Below are 22,343 nucleotides of genomic sequence, written 5' to 3'. Positions count from 1 at the left end.
AAGAGGGAGGGAGGCAGTCCAGAGGGAGTCGTTCTTAAGGGGGGAGGAATAGACACAGGAGACCCAAATACTAATCTGCCTGGTTACAATCTTCTAGATGAGCTTGAGGATGCTGGAAAAATTAATATCTATGATATTCCGAAGACCCAATCCACCCTCAGATTTGGAGAGACTTTATTCTAGCTTAAGGGGTGGAGGAATTTGGAGGAGTCAGAGCCTTTATAAAGGAAGGCAAAGGAGGGATTCAATAGACTTAGAGGTGGCAGTTGGAAGGGCGAATATACCCGACCAGTAGAGGGACATGGATTGAAGGACAGTTTTGATGAAGACCAAACGACCAGTGTAGGAGAGGTGCTTGCCCTTCCAGAGCTGGAGTCTCTTCCTTATTTTCTCAAGAATAAGAGAGCAGTGGTGGGCAGAAAGCCGAGAGGGAATAAGAGGAAGGCCCAAATATTTGACCGGGAGAGATCTTTGGGATAATCCAATGATCCGAAGGAGATTGCTCGACAGGTGATGCGGATCCGGGTTCCAAGAGATTGAAATCAGATCGCTTATGGGCCCACAATTAACAAATAATTCAATTTAAACAAATCAATGGCAGTAATGTAATTTAAGGCACAACTTAAAAACCCCTTTTTGAGTGAAATAGCTGAATGAGGACAGATCTGGAATTAATCCCAAAGAAAACTCAGTTCTGGAATTAATTTGGTGTTTCTAATAAAGAGTGGCAGAATTGTAATTATAAGTCACCAAGCTAGTAAATGGCAAACAAGGAATAATATGTGATGAGGGAGGGGTAGAATTGGAACTAAGAAGTAAAATAAGTTAAATGAGAAGATAAGGGGTAAATCTGGAATTTGATTAAGTAAGGATGTAAAACCTAATTTATGAGGTTGTCTTCAACCTCACGACACAAGCAATAACACAGCAGCAAGAGTGAAAGTTGGGGTAGTGAGAGGCCCTTCCAGGTCCATTGTTTCAGCCCAAAATTTGTAGTCGAAGCTTGGATATCTTCTGATCTCGTGATTCCAATAGGAGAAGACCCCAAACAGCAAGCAAAGAGGTACAGTAACCCCTGCTATTCAGACCTGGCGGTATTAGGGAAAACCAGAACCTGCAATCGGTTGATTTGTTCATACAGAGGATGGTTTGAGGGGAGAAACCCTAGGGTTCTGATCGCCTAAGAGGGTCCTTCAGTCCACCCAAATCTCAGGGTCATTCGATTGGAGACCAAGCTTCAGTGAAGCTTCCTTTCAGACATGGTACTGTCGCCCGGAGCAGGGTAAGGGAAGAAAAACCAGAAATTTAAAAAAAAAAGAAGGAGAAGAAATAAAGGGAAGTAAAAGAATGGAAGAAAAGAGATGGGAAAATTTCAGAGAAGGAAGAAGGGGTCGGCAGCCATGGTTTCAAAACCAAAAAAAAGATTCAACCAAATTTCTATTCATCAAGTCTAACCACTGAGTTCATCCATTACATGACTAATATAAAGAAAAAAAATCAAACAATTAATGGAAACTACTTGAAAATGGAAACTATTCTAAAATTAGAAGCTAGCTAATTTCATAGGAAATTATTTCTAAAACAAAATAAAATCAAATCAAAAGATTTTTTTTCTAAGTCGATCGTGCAACTGCATCAACAGGGATCAGAAACACTAGAGAGAAAGAGGCTGGTTTTGAGAAGGTTAATTTTAAGGCCAGAGAGGGATTCAACATGCCGGAAGGAGGACACAATGGAGGAGATGGAAACTAGGTCAGCCTTCAAGAAGATCATGAGATCATCTGCGAAGGCAAGGTGGGTAAGCATGAGAGATTTGCATTTGGGAATCGGGGAGATAAGGTGCTGGTTTGTGGAGGACTGGATGGATAAAAAAAGAACCTCAAAGGCAAGGGAAAAGAGGAAGGGAGAGAGAGTGCAGCCTTGGCGGATACCTAAGGAGGAGAAGTAACCCATTGGACTGCCATTGACTAGGACTGAGAAGGAGGGGGAAGAGATGCAGGAATGAATCCAATGAACAAAGGATGGGGGGAAAACATGTCCAGGAGAACTTGCTCAATGAAATCCTAGTGGATAGAATCAAAGGCTTTTTGGATATTAATTTTGAGGAGGGCCTCAAAAGAGTGCGACTTGCGGTCAAACCCTCTGACAATTTTATGGAATAGCATGATGTTGTCAGCAATGCTCTTGCCAGTAATAAAGGCCGACTGGTTGGGACTAACCAGGGAGTCGATGACAACCTGGATGCTATTAGCCAAGATCTTTGCAATGAATTTGTAGAGAAGGTTGCAAAGAGATATTGGTCTGAAATCAGGCATGGAACTAGCACCCTCTTTTTGGGGGATGAGGTAGAGGAAGGTGTGGTTAACGCGCTGAATTTCAATGGGAGAAAGTTGCTACCCTTTAATTGGATGTGATTAACCTAGATGAGAAATTTGTAACTTGAAACTTAGCTGTTTGTGTCTTCAACAACTCTAAATCAGCACTTAGGGGTTGGTAGACATTGAATTCCTCCCACATACCGTCAAGGGCACCATAATACTCACTAACGGACTGATCTCCCTGTTTAAACATGAAGATTTTCCCATAGTAATCATAGACAAGCCATTTTCTTGTCTTGAGAGAAGCTTTCCTTCAAATAATCCCACACTCCCTTAGTTGAAGTGTGGAACATAACATTGGCAGCACTAGTTGGTTCATACTCTTCCATAACCACTCTAGAAGTGTGTCGTTTTATGTGTCCAATTTTGTACTCTGTATTAATGGTGGCAGGAGGAGGAAGTCAAATACTCCAATTTCCCTTTTAGCATTAATATCAAGGTTTAATATCTCGACCTCGCCCCTAGTTTCGCTAAGTCAAAATAGCGAGATCTTGCATTTTTTTCCCCAATCATTTTTTTAATCAAATCCAAAATAGAAATTTGGCCTCGTACCCTATGTAAGTAGTTTTCGGACCCTAGGCTAGTAGGATCTATTCCATAATCCACATTCCACACAACATGTAATACTTTTAGAAGTTAGAACACATATAATGAATTTAAAAAGTGTAAATAATCATAAGAATTTAAAAGACATCATAGATAATTACTTAATTGTTTAACAATTAACATTGATGACTAATGAGTGATGAGTCACATGTACATACATTGAAATGACATAAGTCACATAACTACATAAGTACAATACGTATTACATTACACATGTAGATATGTTAGACTCATCCTAGAGACCTAGACTCTTAGTACTAAAATGAGTGTCAGGCTATATCATCATAACCACCATATTGTTGTTACTGATGTCCAAGCATGTTTTCTTCCTCCATGATCCATAGATTAGTGTTATATGCATCATATATCAAAAGAAAAATGTAAACGAACAACTATGGATAATATTTCAATAAAAAAAGTGGGTTGAGAAGGTTTTTTTTATCTAAAATTCTTCTTGTGAAGAAAAGTATCTCCAAATGCTGATGACAAAGTGATTTTCTCCAATCTTTAAGCTCCAATCTAGAGTAGAAGTGATATTTGTCAACAAAACCACCAAAACCCCAAGTATAAGGGGTTTTCTCTTCAAAGTGTGGCGAGAGAGGTGAGACAGAATCTTCGACGAGACATGGTCGAGTTTTGGTATGTTTAATGCATGGTTTGGTCTGGTTCAGGCGAAACCGAGTCGAACCAAGGTATTTGGCAAGATCTTGGTCCAGATAATGTAAAATTTGTGTATCGCCTCTCATCTTGTCTCACCATTTTCATATTGCGAGATCTCGCTGAGTTCTTAAACCATGATTAATATACACCTTAACAGTTTGAGTCCAAAGTAAGTAATTAGAAGCTCCGTCGAGCATAATGGTAGTAATCTGATATTAACACTGTCAGTAGGACGTTTAGAATCACCCATAATAACAAAACAAGGGCTGCAACAACAATACAAGAGGAACCAACCAAATACCAATATAGGATCTCAAAAAAGTCCACAGATGAATGTAGATAACCAGAAACCAGTTAAGAAATCACAATCAACACAAAACAGCAATAGAATATCATCTTTAGATCATCGACTAATGATCTATAGGAGATGAAAATAAAGCAACCACCAAGGGCCAATACTGCAATAGATAACCAACAACCTGCCCAAGGACCAGGTCGAGTAGGGGGTAGATGTAAAGAAAATAAGGCCAAAATATAAGGGCAATGCACTGGATGGATGTAAAGAATAGGTAGATGCACCAAAATAGAAACTCCAAGATTGCAGATTTATATTTCTTCAAGATTCAACCATCTACTCATCTGATTAGCATCAAAGTTGGAGCAATAAGAGACCTTTGGCCATATGAATGAACCCCAAAAACTCTCAACCACTTAACAGTTAGATGGGGACATCTTCAATCCAAGGTGCAGCCAAAAGGGCAAATAACTGGGTACTGCCACTTGTAGTAATCAGCAGCAAATAACAGCTTTCATGTGCATAGATGAGGCATTCTTGTAGTAGTCTTCAACACCATAGGAACCCCAGTTGTCATGTGTTATAAACTGGGGTTTCAGACTAAACAAGAACAGCATAGGTTGCTGAAAGTCATAAGGAAGAAGGCCTTAAGAAGACCCTCAAAAGAAAGGTAAGGATCAAAGCTATTGGTTGCCTAATGCTCTGACACCATGTAATAATACCAAAACAGTAAGAAATCAGTATAAGTCAAGCATAAGAAGAGAATAAGGTAGAAGAAAGAAAGAAGAAAAAGAAGAAAAAGTTGATGATGAGAGGGGAAAACAAAGAATCACAGTATGTTAGAATAATCTACCACCATGAGCTGTACCTTAGATATTAAAGAAAAAGAGAATAAGTTACAAAGACCAGAACACCCCCCATTAGTATAAATCAAACTACAATACCCTTATTTATACATAAAAGCAATAACCCCAGGGTACCCTATCAGCAGTAAAGTAGTAAAGAACCACTAATCTCAACAGATCATGCATTCATTACAGGGTCACTTCTGCCTGACACTTCTGTAGTATTGAAGCAAACACACTGCATGTGTCTTTCTAGTGCAATTTTCTTTCAAATGATGAGTAATTATTCTTAATTTTTACCACTGCACTCTGCAGTACTGTCGGATATAAGCCAATTATTTGTGTATATCAGAAACATTCCTGCATTTTCCTGTTTTAGTTTTTACGCTGCATATGGTTCTAGTTTGGAGTCAATCATGCTCTTTCATTCAATGATGCTCAAACTGAAGTTAACCTCCATTTTATTTATTAAAAAAAAAAAAACTGAATTTTACATTTTTAAAGCAACACCATAGTAACACTACTCCTATGTTTCGTGCAGGAGTTTCTAGTGACAAATGCTGACAGAGTTGAGCTGATGGCAATGTTGGGCTTATTTGGAGCTATTGTTAGTGCTTGCCAAATGTATCCTGGACTTCATAGTTTCTCTTTAAAACTGATTTTAACATTTTTTTTTTTTCTTAATTGAAAAAAAAATAAAAATCCTTCCAGCTCCAATGATATTACATCACATGGGATCATATTAACTTCTATGGAGTTTTCTAGCTTTTTTATGTCATGACCCACTATAATATGCAATAGAAAGTATTTTCATTTTGAATTTCCCTAATGAACTTTACAGAAGCATACTCGAGCGTCAGGAGTTACAGTCAATCCAATGGTCTGCTGGGGCAGTAAGTCCTCTCTCTCTCCCGTGCACGTGCATGCGCCAATTAAAAAAAATAAAAATTTTCAGTAGATCCAATTGCTTCGAGTGACACAAGGAAGTCTAGTAGATATCTAAAAATTTCTTGGAGGTCAATAGATCAGCAAATAAATAAAATTATCTTAAAATAAGGCGGAATGAAAAATAAAGGAGGAGGTTAAATATTCCATAGGGGCCAGTCTACGGCCTACAAGGTCATTGGGATTCAGCAAGTGAATGTGAATTTGAACCTAAGCTGAGAAACGTATGTTCCTTGTAAGATCAATGATAGGGATATGAATGGATATAAAACAGAAAGGAAATTTCCACGATTTTTCTGTCATGGTCACCCTATCTTTATGGTAGAAAACAGGACTTGGTTGAAATCTCAACGGCATAGTTATTAAGGCGCTGGTAAGGCGCTGGTAAGGCGCTAATGCGGTTGAGAGAGGTTAAGGCAGTAAGCCGCTTTATGTTGGGTATGAAAGGTGACCGCCTTATGCTATAAGGCTATGCCTCATTCGCTGTATGACGCCTTAAACACAAAGCGGGCACCTTATGAACATTTTATTATTTAATCCTTTTTTAAAACTACTTTAGATAGATTCCAAATATCAATTTTTGATTGGTAGGTGTATGGTCTTGAATGCACTTGAGATGCATTGGATCAACTTCTAAAAACTAAGGTACTCCACCCAAAAAAACCAAAACACGATTCTCACAAAGGGTTTGGACTTTTGAGTCAAGGGTTTTGAGAAGGAAGAACCAAGCGACCAATCGTACCCCCCAGGAACTCCTTCGATCTTGCTCCGGCTTCTTCTTTCTTTCCGGCAGCAGTGAGGTTACTCTGGCGAACAATCGTACCCCCTCTTTTTGATAAGACATTGAAAGACTTTTTTTTTTTCCACTAAAAATCATGTATATTAAAAAAGAAGAAATAAAAAGAAATAATATGTACAATCAAGGAGGGGACAAGAAAGCCACCCCTCCCACTGGAAGAGAAGACGATACCACTGGACCCACCTTCGGCATTGCCATCAGCAAGAAACAACGTCCGACAATCTCAACCCAAAACAGAAATATACAAATGCACATTAGCACATCCTATACCTAGGACGACCATAGGCATCCATATCTAAGTCCATCTTCACCAAAGGCGACCAAGTAGAAACCAGAGTTGAAACTTCAAAACGAGCTGCTGATTTCGATAAAAAATCAGCAACCGAGTTCGCCTCGCGAAAACAATGGGTTATCTTCCACTCCACCTCGTTCAAGTAGGAAAAACAGTTACTCCATCTTTGACAAGCTGTCCATGGGGGTTGTTTCTTTAAAAAGAGGGTAACAACCGCCACTGAATCACATTCAATCCACAATCGTTGAACACCCATTTGCTGCGCAACATCTAATCCAATCATAACCGTCGAGAACTCCGCCTCTATATTCGTTCTGACGCCTAGGAAGCTTCCGAAATTACCTACCACCTGAGCCTTCTCATTCCTTAAGACACCCCCTGCTCCAGAGTTCCTTGGATTGCCGATAGAGCAGCCATCAGTGTTGATTTTCACCCAGCCATCCTGAGGACACCAATATATCTCGAATAATTCCCGAGGCTTATTCCGGTGCCCTGAGAAACCCAGATTTTTAGCATTCAGAAGGTCACTTATGGAAATGGCTGACCCTGAATGCACCAACAAATGGGAACTAATTTCGCTTCTCACCAAACCGAAACACTGATCTACTGATTTACTGATTCCATCATACCTTCTTCCATTCCTTTCCAGCTAGGTAAAATAAGGGATTAGAATAAAACCTTTCGTCCACAAACCCTTAAAAGTAACCTTTACCACTTGAGTCTTCCACCACGCCATTAAGGCTTCCATGCCACCAAATCTAGGCCATCTCACCCCAAAGCAAGCACAAAAGTTTTTCCACAAATATGTCGCGAAAGAGCACTCATAGAATAAGTGATTTCTTGATTCCTCTTCACAACCACATAAACAACATCGCGACGGCAACTGAATTCCACGTTTTTTAACATTATCATTAGTTGGTAATTTGTTTTTGATCATTCTCCATCCAAATGTAGCTTGTCTAGGCTGAAGCTGAGCGTTCCAAACCACAGATCACCAACCCACCTTGGGCTCCTCCTTTCTCACCTTATTCCACGCCGATTTCAGAGTGAAGACACATGCTGAGGTTAGCCCCCAGTGACATTTGTCTACCACATCTGAAATCCTAATAGTCTTTGCTTGATCAAAAATGTTCATAAAAAAATCAGATTCTACCAAAGGAAAGCACCACTCACCTTGACTTATGAAATCTGAGACCCTTGCTTGCATTATACTAAGAGTGTCCATCTACATTGCAGCCATCTTGATAATAGACTTACTCCTGATGCGGATCTCGGTTCCAAGGAATGAAATCGGATCGCTTAGGGCCCACAATAAAGTAGTTAACTCAAAATATAAAATGTAATGGAAGTTTTGTAAATATATGGAACTTTAAAAGGGAGTGGCAGACTTGTAAATAATCAGAATATGCAAGGGTCTAGATAATTAAATATGGGTGGGACATAAAGGTGATTAGTACTTATTTGGTAGGGGAAAACTAGGAATGGCAAATAGACAAAAGAAAGTGGGGAATAGAAACAAAGATAGGGGTAATGCTGGGATTTAACAGAAATAAGGAATAAAACCTACTTTATGTTGTATTCTTCAACCTCACGACAGAACCAGCAACCAGCAGAAGAAGAAAAACTTCAAATCGACGGGGCTCCTTCGACAAGTCTCGGATTGGCCTGAAATTCCAAACGAAGTTGGCCAACCTTAAGGTCTCTTGAATCCGACTGATAAACACTACAAACAGGAACGAAGAGGAGCTGTGTTGTCTCTGCAACTCAGGTCAGGCGGTAATAGGGGAACCAATTCTAAACTTGGTCGTGAAGCTCACCACAGAGACTGAATCTGGTCACGAGAACTATGCTGTTAGGTCACCTTGGGAAGGTGATTCTAGCCCCAAAGTTTGGAGGTGAAAACACTTGTGTCTAGGGAGATACTGTCGATTCCTTGGAGCTGTAATCTATTGCCCATAACAGGGGCTGTGAAAGAGAATCAACAAGAAGTAGAAGGAAAAGAAGGAAAAGAAAAAAGAAGATGAAATAAGGAAGAAGAGAAAAGAAGGGAGAAGACAGTGAGTCTCAGAGAGGAAGGAAAAGAGGGTCGGCAGCCATGGTTTCCAACCAAAACATCATTGTTCAAATTCATTCAATTCTTCAAAAAACTGCATTCCTCCATCCATTACATGTCTAATATAAAGAAAAAATTCAAATAATTAATGGAAACTAACCTACATAGCAACGAAAATAAAATCCAATCTAAATTAAAACACCTCAAACTAATTTCTAAACCTAAAAAAGGAAAGTAAATAAGAAAATCCCAAATCAAAGATCCCTTCCATCGCCCAACTGCATCAACTCCCCAACCAGCTATCTATCCAGAATTTGATTTGATGACCATTCCCAACAGTCCACTGCTCATGAGACTCAATCCACCTCCAAACCTTCTTGATGTCTGACCATATGGATGAAGAAATATGACCAGATTTTAGAGATCCGTCTGCCTTCAAGAAACGGGCACTTAGAAAATTAATCATCAAGGAATTTTCATGTTTAATTTGCCATGCTAATTTACATAAGCATGCAAAATTAACATCTTTCAATTTCCTTATACCAAGGCTGCCCTCCCTTTTGGGTTTGCAGACTTCCTCCCATTTAACAACTATCTTCTTCCCCAAGTCCATATCTCCTGACCAGATAAAATTGCGCATCCACTTCTCTACCAATTGGATTGTACTCCCTAACCACCAATATATCCCAAAATTGTGAACAGGGATACTGGAAATGACAAAATTTACAAGTTCCACCCTACCCGCCATAGAGAGGAGTCTTCCTTTCTAGCCTGATAACATTTTCTTGATTTTATCCAGAAGAGGTAACATGTAATCTCTTTTCACTCTTCCCTTGAAGAGCTCAACCTCCAAATATTTTGTGGGCATTCTTGCAAAAGAGATACCCAAAAATTCTGTAATAAAATGCTTTCTGTGGGGAGCTATTTTTCCAAAAAATAAACTGTTTTTTTCTAGATTAAACTTTTGGCCTGAATAAGCCTGATATTTAACCATAAAATAATGAATATTCCTTACATATTTCGCAGAGGCATTCATGAAAACAAATATGTCGTCAGCAAATAAAAAGTGGGAAGGAGTAACCACACCTTGAGGACCTGGAAGAGGCTTTATCAAACCCTTGCTCACTAGATCGTTAACGCCTCTACATAGAACTTCCTCTGCCAGAATAAATAGGATTGGGGATAAGGGGTCACCCTGATGCAAACCTCAACCCACCTCAAAAAACCCAACAGGGCCTCTATTCAGCAGAACAGAGATCCTTGAAGAGAGCAGAAACTGGTGAACCCAAGAAATCCAAGTTTCGGAAAAGCCAAATTTCTTCAGAGTTGCAAAGAGGAAATCCTAAGATAGGGAGTCATACGCCTTCTGAACATCCAACTTCAACCCCATTCCGCCTCCCCTTACAACTGAATGCATTAAGTTTGATAATTCGGATACCAGACTGATGTTTGCCGATATGATCTTCCCCTTTTAAAATGCTCCCTGTTCTTCTGAGATCAATCTTGGCAAAAGAGACAAGAGTCTTGAGGACATAATTTTAGATATCACCTTACAATGGAAGTTTCCCATACAAATTGGGCGGAATCTATCTAAAGATGATTCCCCGTCAACTTTGGGAATAAGGGTAATAAAGCAGTTATTTATGCCTTTTGGTAACCAGCTAGTCACAAAAAAAAATTTCACTGCCCATACCGCTCTTTTATTTCTTCCTTGCTAGGGAGGGTGTCCAAACCAGCCACTTCATCCTCACCCAAAACCGTTGGAATAATATCTAACAAATCAATATGAGCTATTGTTTATAAAGGCTCATGAGATTTCTGGAAAAAATTTGAGACATAAGAAGCGATAACCTGTTGATCAGTCACCCATGAGCCATCCTCCTTCAAAGAAGTAATCTGATTTTTTGAACGTCTCAATTTTACTGAAAGGTGGAAGAATTTGAAGTTTTAATTGCCATTCTTCATCCATTTCAGCTTCGCCTTCTCTGCTCACATCTTGTCCTGCAGCTGAGTCGCCTTAAACAATACTGTCTTTGCATCTGCTTCTTTGTTAAATAAATCATCCGACATTCCATCCACCTCAATAATGTCTTGAACATTTTTTAAGGTTAGCATAGCCCTCTCCACCTCTTCATTTAGATTGGGGAAAGCAGCCCGTGACCAAGTTCTCAGCTTCTTCGTCACCATCGTCAGAGATAACCAGCAAAGGAACATGGTTTGAAATAGAAGATACCAAAACCCTTTGTTTCATAGTCTTGAAGACGTCCAGCCACTTACAAAATTACGGTCAAGAACTGCTGTCACATTCCCCCTCATGCGATTGTTTGTCCAAGTAAACTTCTTTCCCTGCGAGGGAATCGGAAGCAACTCACAAACATCCACCATGGCCTGAAATTCAGCTGCCGATCCAAGATTGAAAATTCCAGGACCTCTTTTCTCATTAGATGCCAAGGTAGCATTAAAATCCCCAATCACTGACCAGGGAATTAAAGCAAATACCTGATGCTCCAAGTCAAGCAACAAACTGCGACGCTTAACCTTGAAAGAGCTTGCATGCACAAAGGAGAAACCCACACTACTACCTGACCACTCAATAACAATTTGACATGTGTTGCATAGACATTGCCACTACCGCTGGACGATTTAGACTATGCCTCCAAATTATCCATAAATTAGGGATTTTCCCATCCCTCTCGTTATGTAAAAAATCCACGTCATAACCAATTTACTAAAAAATAAAGAGGGATATTTACACACTTGGATCATGGGTTCCGCCAAGCACAACACATCCGGAGAGTGTTCTTTCAACATCAATCGTAAGGCACCTACACCAGCAGCCTTCCTGACACCCCAAATGTTCCAGTACATGACCTTCATGGATCACAGTTTTGCTGGGTAAGATTTGTCAGACTTTTTAGTCTGACCTCCCTTTTTCTTCTTCTGCATAACTCCACCTAACGAGCCTCTAGGTTCCTTCTCCTTTGCCACCACCGCCCTGTATATAGCCATAAACTCCGAATGGATAATAGAGATCGCCCTACCTGAGCTGCATACCTCAGGCATTGAGGAAACTATGTGTTCCACTCCCAACTCAGCATGAACATGGTCCCCTCCATTATCGTCACCCCTACCCCTACCCCTACCCCTACCCCTACCCAACCTTCGTGTAGGGTAGCGTGATTCATTGAGAGGAGCCCTTTCCACAGTTGCCATCCTCAAGCAAGCTGCCTAACCTAGCGGAGCTGGAGCCAAACCTTGTTTCAATTCGTCACACGGGTATAGGTCTGACCCATCAAATTCCACGCCCAATCCTTCCACCTCACCTTTTATAATTGGTGGAGAAAAAATAGAGAGATCAACGCCCTTACCTATCCCAGACGGACTGTTAAGGGAAGTTTCCAATAAAATTTGAATTCCTCCCTCAACGATAGGTAAGTTTGAATTTTGCTGATTTAAATCTGATACTGGATCAAAAGCAATCAGCTGATGTGGCGATAAATGATTCTTAATTTGAGATGCATCTTCCGAGTTAACATCTCATGAGTTGACTCCATCTTCTACTTATATTGCCCCTGAAACCTGCGCAGATTTTTCTAGCACACCTTGCTTTTCCTCGTCTTGCTTTCGCTGCCTGCAACTGGAGACCAGATGTCCGACACGCTTGCAGTTAACCATAATGTTCCACGTTGTCTTCATAGATCACCTTCTGACAGAAACCGAAAACTTGATTGGTACCAGGTTCAAGCCTTTCAACCTGGACTTCCTCCACTCTGACTGCCGACTCAAAAATATCAATCTCTACAAGCACCCTCGCAAAATAACCAAGAAGACCTTGTCTCGTCCTCCTATCCACAGAAGGACGTTCTCATGCCAATATTCCAACGGTAGGTCTGGAAAGTGAATCCAGACAAACTTTGCAAAAGACTGCTTCTCGTGGATATTAAAATCCGGCTTCCTGTGCTGGAATCTAATTACCTGTTCCTCAACCCTAAAAGGGCTTCTCATCCATACGGTTGCCTTGTCTCCCTCGCATTGAAACTGAAAGATAACGAAGCCCTTTCCCAACGGGTGCATAATCACCTCTTGGCTTAAATTCCACTTCTCTCTAGCTTCTTTTCTCAACGCATCTAAGAAATCAGCCAAAATTTAACCCTGCCGATCAGAGCAAATCAGAAAATCTGCCTCTTGGGCTCATAATCTCTTTGCGGTATCACCACTCTGCGAATATTTCCAGCCTGAATCGGATCAAGGAGGGAGTCCATGGCTGGCCAAGACGACTACCCTAAGGCCTTCGCATAGGAGCGCCGTTGGCCAACCCCATCTTGCCTGTTCTCCAATGGAGGAGTCACTGGACCACGATCTAGGGTCTCCTTGGCTCTCCCATCTACAACCACCTACATGTTCGTTTTTGGTTTTTTTTTCTCATCATATTTCTTATTCATGTTACGGTGAGTTTTTTTTTTTTTTTTTTTTTTTTTTTTTTCGCTCTTGCTTCTTTCTTCTTCTGATACAGTACCTTTTTTTTTTTTTTTTCTTCTTCTTCTATTCTTCACTTCTTCATACAGTACCCCTTTTTTCTTTTTAAAATTCTATGCTTCACTCTTCTCTTCTTCAACCTACGATTAACTCACGAATCACGATTAACTCTATACTTGTCTTTTTTATTTCCCCCTTCATTCTTCTTTATTCTTCTTCTGTTCTTCATACTAAGTACCTGATTTTTTTTTCTTATGTTCTTCACTCTGTTGAAGACTACGGTGAGCTCTATACCTATCTCTTTTTTTTTTCTCCCTTCTTCTTTCTTCTCCCTTCTTTCTCTTTCTTATTTTGTTCTTCATTCTTCTTCTGTTCTGCAACTTCTGCATACGATACCTGTTCTGTTTTTTTTCTTCTTTCTTCTTCATTTTCTTCTGTCATTCCTGTGGTTCTTCTTTAATTAATTAATTCAATATTTCAATCTGCTGTTTTTAATTAATTAATTCAATATTTCAATATGCTTATAGCCGTATATGCATCTATATATTAGTTTATTACTGCCTAGTTCTGTTCATCTTTCTTCTCACATGTGATATTTCCTCCCTCTTTTCTTCTACTATTCCCATTCTTCCTACTGCTTATTATTTCTACTAATCTTTCGTTCCCTCTATTTCCTTCCAAGTTGAGATTGCCGTTGATGATTGATGAAGATGAACTTAGTTTATTCACTTTATTGATTTGTTTTCTTAATAAATATCTTGCATTGGTATGAAGCATGAACCTTTAATATTTATTTAGCATATGAGTAATAGGATTCAACTAGGATTTGAGTAAAATAGAATGGTTTAATAAAAAATTACATAGGAACGCTTTAGTCAATAAGGTGATGCTTTATGCCCATCTTATCGCTAAGGCGCTCTAAAAGACCCTCAGATGCCTCTATCGCCTTACCACCTTAATAACTATGCTCGACGGTAACTTTTGAAACATTATTGGCCATTAAGATTATCCTTTTTGTGAGCATAACAACTGAAGTGCATCAGATAAATAGAAAATCCTTATCTGTTGAGACTAAAGAGCCATGGAAAGAGGAAAAAGAAGAAAGGAAGTTTAGTGGTGCAGAGAGAACTTGCAATTTTATAAATGTTTAAACCTATTGAAAAAAATAATTAGAAACAGGATCGTCCAAAAAGAAAGAATGAAAACATAAGGCTATAATGTCCCGACCCTAGACCAAGTCACAATATTGTCCGCTTTGGCCTATGGGCTTCACAACTTTAAAATCCATTGTGAGTATGGAAGGGGTGCTAGAGGTTATCAACTAGCTTAGCATTTTCCCTTAGCCGATGTGGGGCTAAAGAGATGCCTCCTCAACTCCTCTATTGTTTCTTTCCCAACCTTTGGGGCTCACTGCATTTGGGCTGTTTCTTGGGATGACATAGAAATGGGAGAGGCTTTTTTTTTTTTGGGGGGGGGGGGTAGACTCTTTAGAACCACATCGATTAGGAGGAAGAGACTAGGCTAGTTGATAACCTCAAAGGTCAAGAAACTGAAGAGATGCCTTCTCAACGCCTTTACTGTTTCTTTCCCAACCTTTGGGGCTCACTAGATTTGGGCTATTTCTTGGGCATGACATAGAAATGGGAGAGGCTTTGAGGGGGAAGACTATTTAGACCCACATCGATTAGGGGGAAGAGACTAGGCTAGTTGATGACCTCAAGCACCCCTTCCATGGTCACGACCTTGAGGGGTGAAGCCAAGAAAGGAGGTGGTGAGATCCTTGGGTCAAGAAATTATCCGATAAGGTAGGCCTCAAAGAGGACAGTATTGCTCCGCGGTGTACTTTGATACCTTGGATGATGCATTTTAAAGCTGTGAGGGGTTTGCCCCAAAGCGGACAATCTTGTGGTTTAGTGTGGGGTTGGGGCGTTATAGAGCCAGACCAACCAAACGAACTGGTTACAAAGTCATATTAATCTAGTTTGAACATATCAGTTATGTGGACCATCTCACAATGTACAACATGCAAATTCTTAGATCAATGACGAGGTGCTGACATAGTGCACATTCAATTCAGGCATTAAAGTTCTCTGCATCTTTTTGTCTCCAATCAATGCCATCTGATTGATTTCTTCTGGTGTAATTCAGTTTTGTAGTTTATTGTCTGATTTGAAGTTCTACTATGTTCTCTATTCTTTCCATGCTTGTCCATGTCATGATGGACTTGGAAGATGCTTCCAATTAGAATTTGATTTGATGATCTTTGGTTACAGGTGCTTCCTTTTATTGGCTTTGCATTGGCAATGTTTCTCTTTTACTCATTTGTGCCCATCTTGCTAAAGGTATGCACAGCTGCACTTGTCCAATGTTTTATGCTAGGTGATTACTTCAACAACTGAATGCTTTTGAATATGACTCGTCCCATGAGCCCAAGATGTAATGATGATGCAGATTCCGAGCCATGTCAGTAGAAGAAAAAAAAGAAAACAGGCTAGAATGGCCTGCGGTTTGAATTTTCTCCTAAAACACCAGAACTTATTATTTAAATTTTTTATTTCGCAACCAAAGAATCGTACCAGAAATGTAGGCTCTAAAGGGAATAAAGACGTCTTTCCCGGCTTTGGAATTAGAGTACCTTGTTTGTTTTACGAGCTTATCGACTTCTGTTAGTAGTCAGGCTGGTATAGGTTACTATAATTAGAGTCCTGTTTTCAAGTTGTTATCATCATTTTATTAAGTTCCCTCGTCAGTTAAGAATACCTCCTACACAGGATATCAACTGGAGGAGTTTCACAGTCAGTTTGAAGTTTGTTTTTTGTTAGTTAAAGTATTTGAGTCAGTCTAGTACTCCTAACACAGCCCACTGATTGGCTGGGTGGTTAGAGTCTCTGTTTTGTTTCTGTTTTATTTGGGTTTTCAGTATTATAAAGAAGGCCTTACATCCTCCATTGATTGACATGAATGAATAAAGCATTGCTGTTGTTTTGGGTCTGTGGATTCGGGGTTGCATCTGTGGTACGAGTCTTGGCTCTTGGGGATACAAGAATTATATCTGCTGTGGATTCAGTAGTGAACCCGGCAGGAGTGGGGTGTTCCTGATCAATTTATCTTTCCCCTTATTTCTGTTCAGGTCTTCCATCATTTTCCGGTCAATAAATTCAATTTCTAAACCTTGCGCATTCTAGTTTCTCCCTTCTCTTAGTTTCCGTTTGCTTTGATTAGATACTATTAAAGGGCCATTATCCAGTACTGGTCCCGCTTATGCAAGGTGCTGGGAGGGGTGAGTTTGAAGTCGTTTGTAACCTTTGGCATTTTTGTTCTATTAATACCTATTTCCTCTAGTCTGATTTCTGGATTTTATTCTAATCTCAGTCTTGCCTGCAAAACCTTATTTTCTCTATCGATTTGAAGAATTCTAATTGCATTCAATTTCTTAAAATCTCAATTTCTGGAAAGATATTCCTGGTTCTGATTTCTGCTACGGTAATGGATTATTAGTACTGAATATTCAATGGATCAGATTGTTATTAGAGTCAGATCTGAACCATTGAAAACCATGCTATCGAATTCTGACTCTCTCTGAGTTTTCAGTTTCCTTCTTCAAGAAGGAAACCTGCAATACTTGAAATCTGTCCATTGGATTTAAATCTGGTTGCATGGTTTTGTTTCCCTTATTAAACTGGGCTCCAACCTCAGTTTCTGCATGAGCAGACCTCTTTTGACAGATATTTTCTAGTTTCCTAAATATGAAAATGAGGGAACTTTAGTTTCAAAGTTGAGAAACCTACTAGATAGTCCAAACAAATGGAATGATTAGGGGAATATGCTGAAGTCCGTTAAGTTGACCTAATATTCAGCCTTCTCTTATGTATGAATATTTTAGAGAATATCAATAAGGAAATGCATTATGGTGAAATCTTTTCTTTTGCCTTGGGTTGAATCATATCACCCCATGATATGCTTACTAGTATAGTGCAGGGGTAGAGTTATATATAGTTGCATGCTAAGTTATGTATTAACGTTCCGACTACAGAACCATTTCCTGATGTTCTCTTTTTCTCTGTGCAGCATAATGGGTCCACCATGCTAAACCTCTCTCTGCTTAGCTCAGACATGTGGGCTGTCTTGATTCGCATCTTTGCATATGGTGAAAAGGTGTGGCATCTGATTGTGTCGTTTTAGCACTTTATCGTATCCTTTTCAAATGCTTAAAAACCTATTGCAATGACTTATCTTTGAAATATTATTTGCTTCAGGTTGACTGGATGTACTTCATTTCCTTTGCTGCCGTTGCTGTTGGACTCATTATCTATTCATGGTATCTTTCATTGAGAAATTTTTTGCCTTCTATGTTCTTTTAATTATGGATCTCTTTATTTCTTCATGAGGCTGAACTTGAGGCTACCCATCTTGTAATCAATTTTTATGGTCTCCCAGTGAGCATAGGGAAAATATGTAGCACATGAAGGGTCTTTGGACCTTAAGAGTATCTCTGATACCGAAGTTGGCCTGATGAAATATCTGTGACCTTTAGTATTCATATATTTTTCTGGACCGGACGATCTTTTCAGCTGTCTAGAAGAAAGTAACAGATCTGAAGCAGTTAAAATTTTCCAGATGGTTATGATGCTATGATTCATCTTGTCAGGACATGCATGAGTATGCTGCTGGGGAATAATGATAAGGATTTAATAATTGATTTATCGCAGATTTCTTATGCAAATCTGTGTTAGTGGTCACTCATGCACTTCCTGGTATGAAGGATCTCATGGTCCTCTTCTGTCAAGACACACATGAGTGCCATTAATACACTAAGGAAATGGTCTAATAGTTGAATTTACAGATTCTTTCACATATACGTGTAGTGTATTGTTCACCTTGGGTTTTATCATATTAATAGGGGTTCAAAGGAAGATGACAAGAGCAAAGTTCGAGTTGCAGAGGACACTGCTGAACAAAGCAATACCATGGATGAGGAGGCTGCAATAGGGATTCCAGATCAAGGATCTACAGTTGGGAGCTCTAAACCAGGTGATGGTAAATATGACATTGGTCCCAGTACTCTTCAGGGATTAATTGCGCCAATTGGAAAAAAGAACATTTTAGAAGATGCACAAGGAAACACATATTGATAGAAAGAGGGGGAAATCGGTTTATGGAAATTTGAGAAGGTTCTACTGACATGCTTACTGCCAATGCAAGATGACAGAGAAGCAGTGCAAGCATGCTGGTAAAGGATGCTGTTGCCCATACTTGGTGTGAATAATGCATAGCTGCCATATAGCTTCATTTTGAAACCAAAGCAGATCAACATAATCAGTTAAATTGATTTGGTCAATAACCATGTCAATTACGTTGAGGGTTGTCTCAATTTACGTCCTTCCCTTTTTTTTTCGTATTTTTTCCCTGTTGGTAGATAGTCCCTTACCCTCTCCCCCCCACCCCCACCCCCACCCGCACCCCAAAAAAAAAAAAATATGTCCTTAGGGGCTCTCAAGGAAAAGTATGTTGGTACTTAAGGTCTGTTATCATTTTAAGGAAGCTTTTGGCAATTATCAATCATGTTGATTCCGGAAGGCTTTTAAGTTTTTGACTGATTTTGGGAAAAAGATGTAATGCAAAACAATCTGAGAGCATGGAAATCAGAATGCCTCGAGAGAAGAGAGTTTGGGGGGGGGGGACACTTTTGTCTTCATATTTGTATATAATATATGCGAAGCTTGGAGACCAATGCCTTTGAAGATATTTGAATTGTTTTGATGTCAGACCACTTGCCAATTGGCAAATAGAGAAAACCCTATATCCCACCACAGCTGTTGGAAATTTCAACTCTAAACAAACAGAGAAAGTTATACAATCATATTATTACATCCAAGCCATGGATGGCTAAGAGTTGTAGGGTAGAGTAGTATGATATTTAGGAATCTTTAGTTGTTTAGTTATTTAATTATTGGTAAGCTATTATGTAGTGGGTGGTGGTTATATTGTGTGTAAAATCGTGAGATGAGTGCAGTATGGTGGAGTATGGTGTTATGGTTATTTTTTAGCCTATTTATTAGCAAAAGTAAAGGAACAAAGATAGATATTGAAATCCAAAAATTATCTCAAATGAGATAAGGTAGGCTTCACCATTGGCTTTGTTGTAAGGCTAAATCATTTAGTTTTTCTCCTATTTCTTTTACGTCCCTCTTTATTTTCTCTTATATGATTTATTATTCTTTTTCCCTCTATTTTATCTCATCTCCCCTTTTATGCACGTAACAGAAAGTGCCTAAAAATGAGTTTGGAGTAAGAAAATTACATGAATGGCAATAGATCTATTACAATGAAATGGCAATTTTTCTTTTATGAAACCTTAAAAAGTACAAACACTTTCTAATCACTTCCTAGTTTGTTTGCGAAACCTTAAAAATACTTTCTAAGCACTTCCTGCTTCTAGTTGAAATTCGACTAGTGATGTGTAAAATAGAACATCCATCTATTTTGTTTGCCAAGTGACTAGTGAAGTTGCTGTGTGTGTGATGAACGAAGATCTACTCCGCCAATGAATATCCTGTTTGCAGATTAAGAACACAAGAGAAAAATAGTAGTGTTATCTAGATTCAGATGTTGGGCAATCTAGGGCTTCACAGTGATTGATTCTAGTTCTTTCCAAAGTCTATCTTTAAAAAGGCTTTTATTGTTAACAATGGAAAGGAAAGTAATGACAACCTAGTTAATAAGGAATTTCCCTCCCCCAGTTTCTTCTTATCCCTTTTATTACGTAATTGCAACAAGATTCCATTAGATGAGATCAACGTGGTCACACCATCAACATCTCTCACTTGGCCATGTTGGCTAAATGCTCATTCTAAGTTCCCATTTCCAGGATTTGCATTCTTATTTCAAGTTTCAATTTCCAAGAATCTATGTTATGATATTTCTATTATGTTCCCATTTCAAGCACAATGTTTATAAAATTTTTAATTTCCATGATGAGGAGCAATCAGTTTCTATTTTATACTTGGACTATTGTAAGGCCCAAAAATATTCTAAACATTTAGTTCAAATTCCAAACTTAGATTGCCCTAAGTCACATAATTTATATGTTTAACGTAGACTTCAGAATGAACTCTCTTTTTAAGGGGATCGGTTACCATATCTTTCTTAGATATATAGGTTATTTTAATTTCACATTTTTCTCATCAAAGGTAGGGATAAAAAAAAGTTCAACATTTTTCTTCTATATCTCATGTACAATGGTTTGGATTTTCTATGTGTTTTTCCTTTGAGGTGTTTGCCTCGCTGTGTATCAGGCTTATTATTGTTTGGTTATCACAAAAAAAAATTCAGTGGATCATTTACAAGATCCATCCCAAATTCCATTAAAACCGTTATAATCCAGACTGCATGAGTACTTACTATTCTACAAGCAATCCTATGTGTGCCTTATAACACACTCTTGTTTTTTGCAACCCTAAGAAACAACTAATATTATTACATGACCAGAGGAGGGCTTACAGTCATTTCTATACCTCCGAAGTTAGCATTGGAATATTTAATAACCTCAAGCTTTTCCGCTTGAAAACATAATTTTAAATGTTTAGTTCTTTTGATGTAATTTATAACCCTTTTCACTACTTCCCAATGGACAGAATTATTTGGTATCTACTTACTAAATCGACTAGATAGGCCAAATCCGATCGTCTACACAACATTTGCGAAAAGATGAAAGCACCCTTGGGGCTGGAATTTCACTAGAAGTTCAAAGAGAGCGTGGGAATTCTGTAAAACTACTCTGCACCCCCTATTTAGGACCAAAGAGGTAAGTATCTCTCTCCTTTCCCATTTCATTTAATATTATACTTTATGCCATTATAATGGTTAGATTTCTATATACAAATATAAGATTATATTTATGACGTATAATGCTTGGATTTCTATAAATATATAAGATATTACATATATGCCGCTATAATGCTCAAATTTCAATAAGTAATATATGATATTATATTAATGCTATTGTAATTGCAAAATTCCTATAACTAATTTTTCCTCAAGTATCCATTTTTAACCCATTATGCTGCCAAATTGGGATTTCTATCTATATACTATCCATTATTTGGAACCATGTTAGACCTAATCCCCAGTGAGGGTATGTAGGCAACCTGACAACATTATGTTTAAGTTTGGCCCACCCCGATGTTCTATATACATGCATTATCCATATTGATAGAACTACATTGATTTGATCCTTAATAAGGATACATAGGCAGCCACGTAAATTATGCTTTGGTCCAATCCCAATTATATATATATATATATATATATTGAAAACAGTTCCAAACAAAATTATCCTTATACCAACTCACCCTTATTTTTATCTTCATAATCAATGTATGCTTTACTGTTTTTGGCCTAGATACCTAGATTAGAACTCGATCTACATACAAATATATCTGTTAATAAAAAAAAAAAGGTAAAATAAAACGAGATCGGCCTCCTGTTGGGTGGTACTAGGCATGTAAAAGCTTCCCAAAACATAATTTGACACCGACCCATATATCTAGGAGGACCAATTGCCTTACCATTGCAAGTCAACGCTTTCCATCTCGCAGGGGGAACCCTTTTAAACATTTTGCGGGTCCTAGAGGGGGTGACTTAAAACAATTAAAGGAAAGATACGATCAAATGACATATTGCTCTTGACACCCTTCCTTTTCCTTCCCGAACAGGGATTGGATGGCAAAAGGGGAGAGGACGAAGGTGCAAATAGCCACGATACTTCACAAAAACCTCATTGTAACTACAACACCCAACCCCGCTTGGCCGATTACTGGTCTCTTTCAAAATAAACCAACTCCTAGGAAAATATTGCTACTAAATAGTTCTAGATACTAACTTATATGACATTATTGCTTGAATGCAAATTCACCTAGGCTAGGTTGCTAGGTCTGAAAGCTGCGAAGTGCATGTTTAATGTGTATATTGTAGGCAATGTCTGTAATAATGTAA

The 22,343-nt window shown here is 38.7% G+C and overlaps 1 protein-coding gene across 2 annotated transcripts in view; it reads left to right on the top strand.

Moving 5' to 3' along the window:
* Positions 1 to 19,114, top strand: part of LOC122063319 (solute carrier family 35 member F2-like) — a 54,366-nt gene extending 35,252 nt beyond the window's left edge. For both annotated transcript variants that reach the window (XM_042627036.1, XM_042627035.1), the window contains 6 exons: positions 5,326 to 5,408; positions 5,626 to 5,677; positions 15,623 to 15,691; positions 17,418 to 17,504; positions 17,606 to 17,667; positions 18,250 to 19,114. In XM_042627036.1, the coding sequence (XP_042482970.1) occupies positions 5,326 to 5,408; positions 5,626 to 5,677; positions 15,623 to 15,691; positions 17,418 to 17,504; positions 17,606 to 17,667; positions 18,250 to 18,481 (585 nt within the window). In that variant the 3' untranslated portion in view covers positions 18,482 to 19,114. The remainder of the gene's footprint in view (positions 1 to 5,325; positions 5,409 to 5,625; positions 5,678 to 15,622; positions 15,692 to 17,417; positions 17,505 to 17,605; positions 17,668 to 18,249) is intronic.
* The last annotated feature ends 3,229 nt before the right edge of the window (positions 19,115 to 22,343 follow it).

Source organism: Macadamia integrifolia, unplaced genomic scaffold, assembly GCF_013358625.1.
Source record: "Macadamia integrifolia cultivar HAES 741 unplaced genomic scaffold, SCU_Mint_v3 scaffold1292, whole genome shotgun sequence".
NCBI classification, from domain to species: domain Eukaryota; kingdom Viridiplantae; phylum Streptophyta; class Magnoliopsida; order Proteales; family Proteaceae; genus Macadamia; species Macadamia integrifolia.
This window is presented reverse-complemented; position numbering and strand designations above follow the sequence as displayed.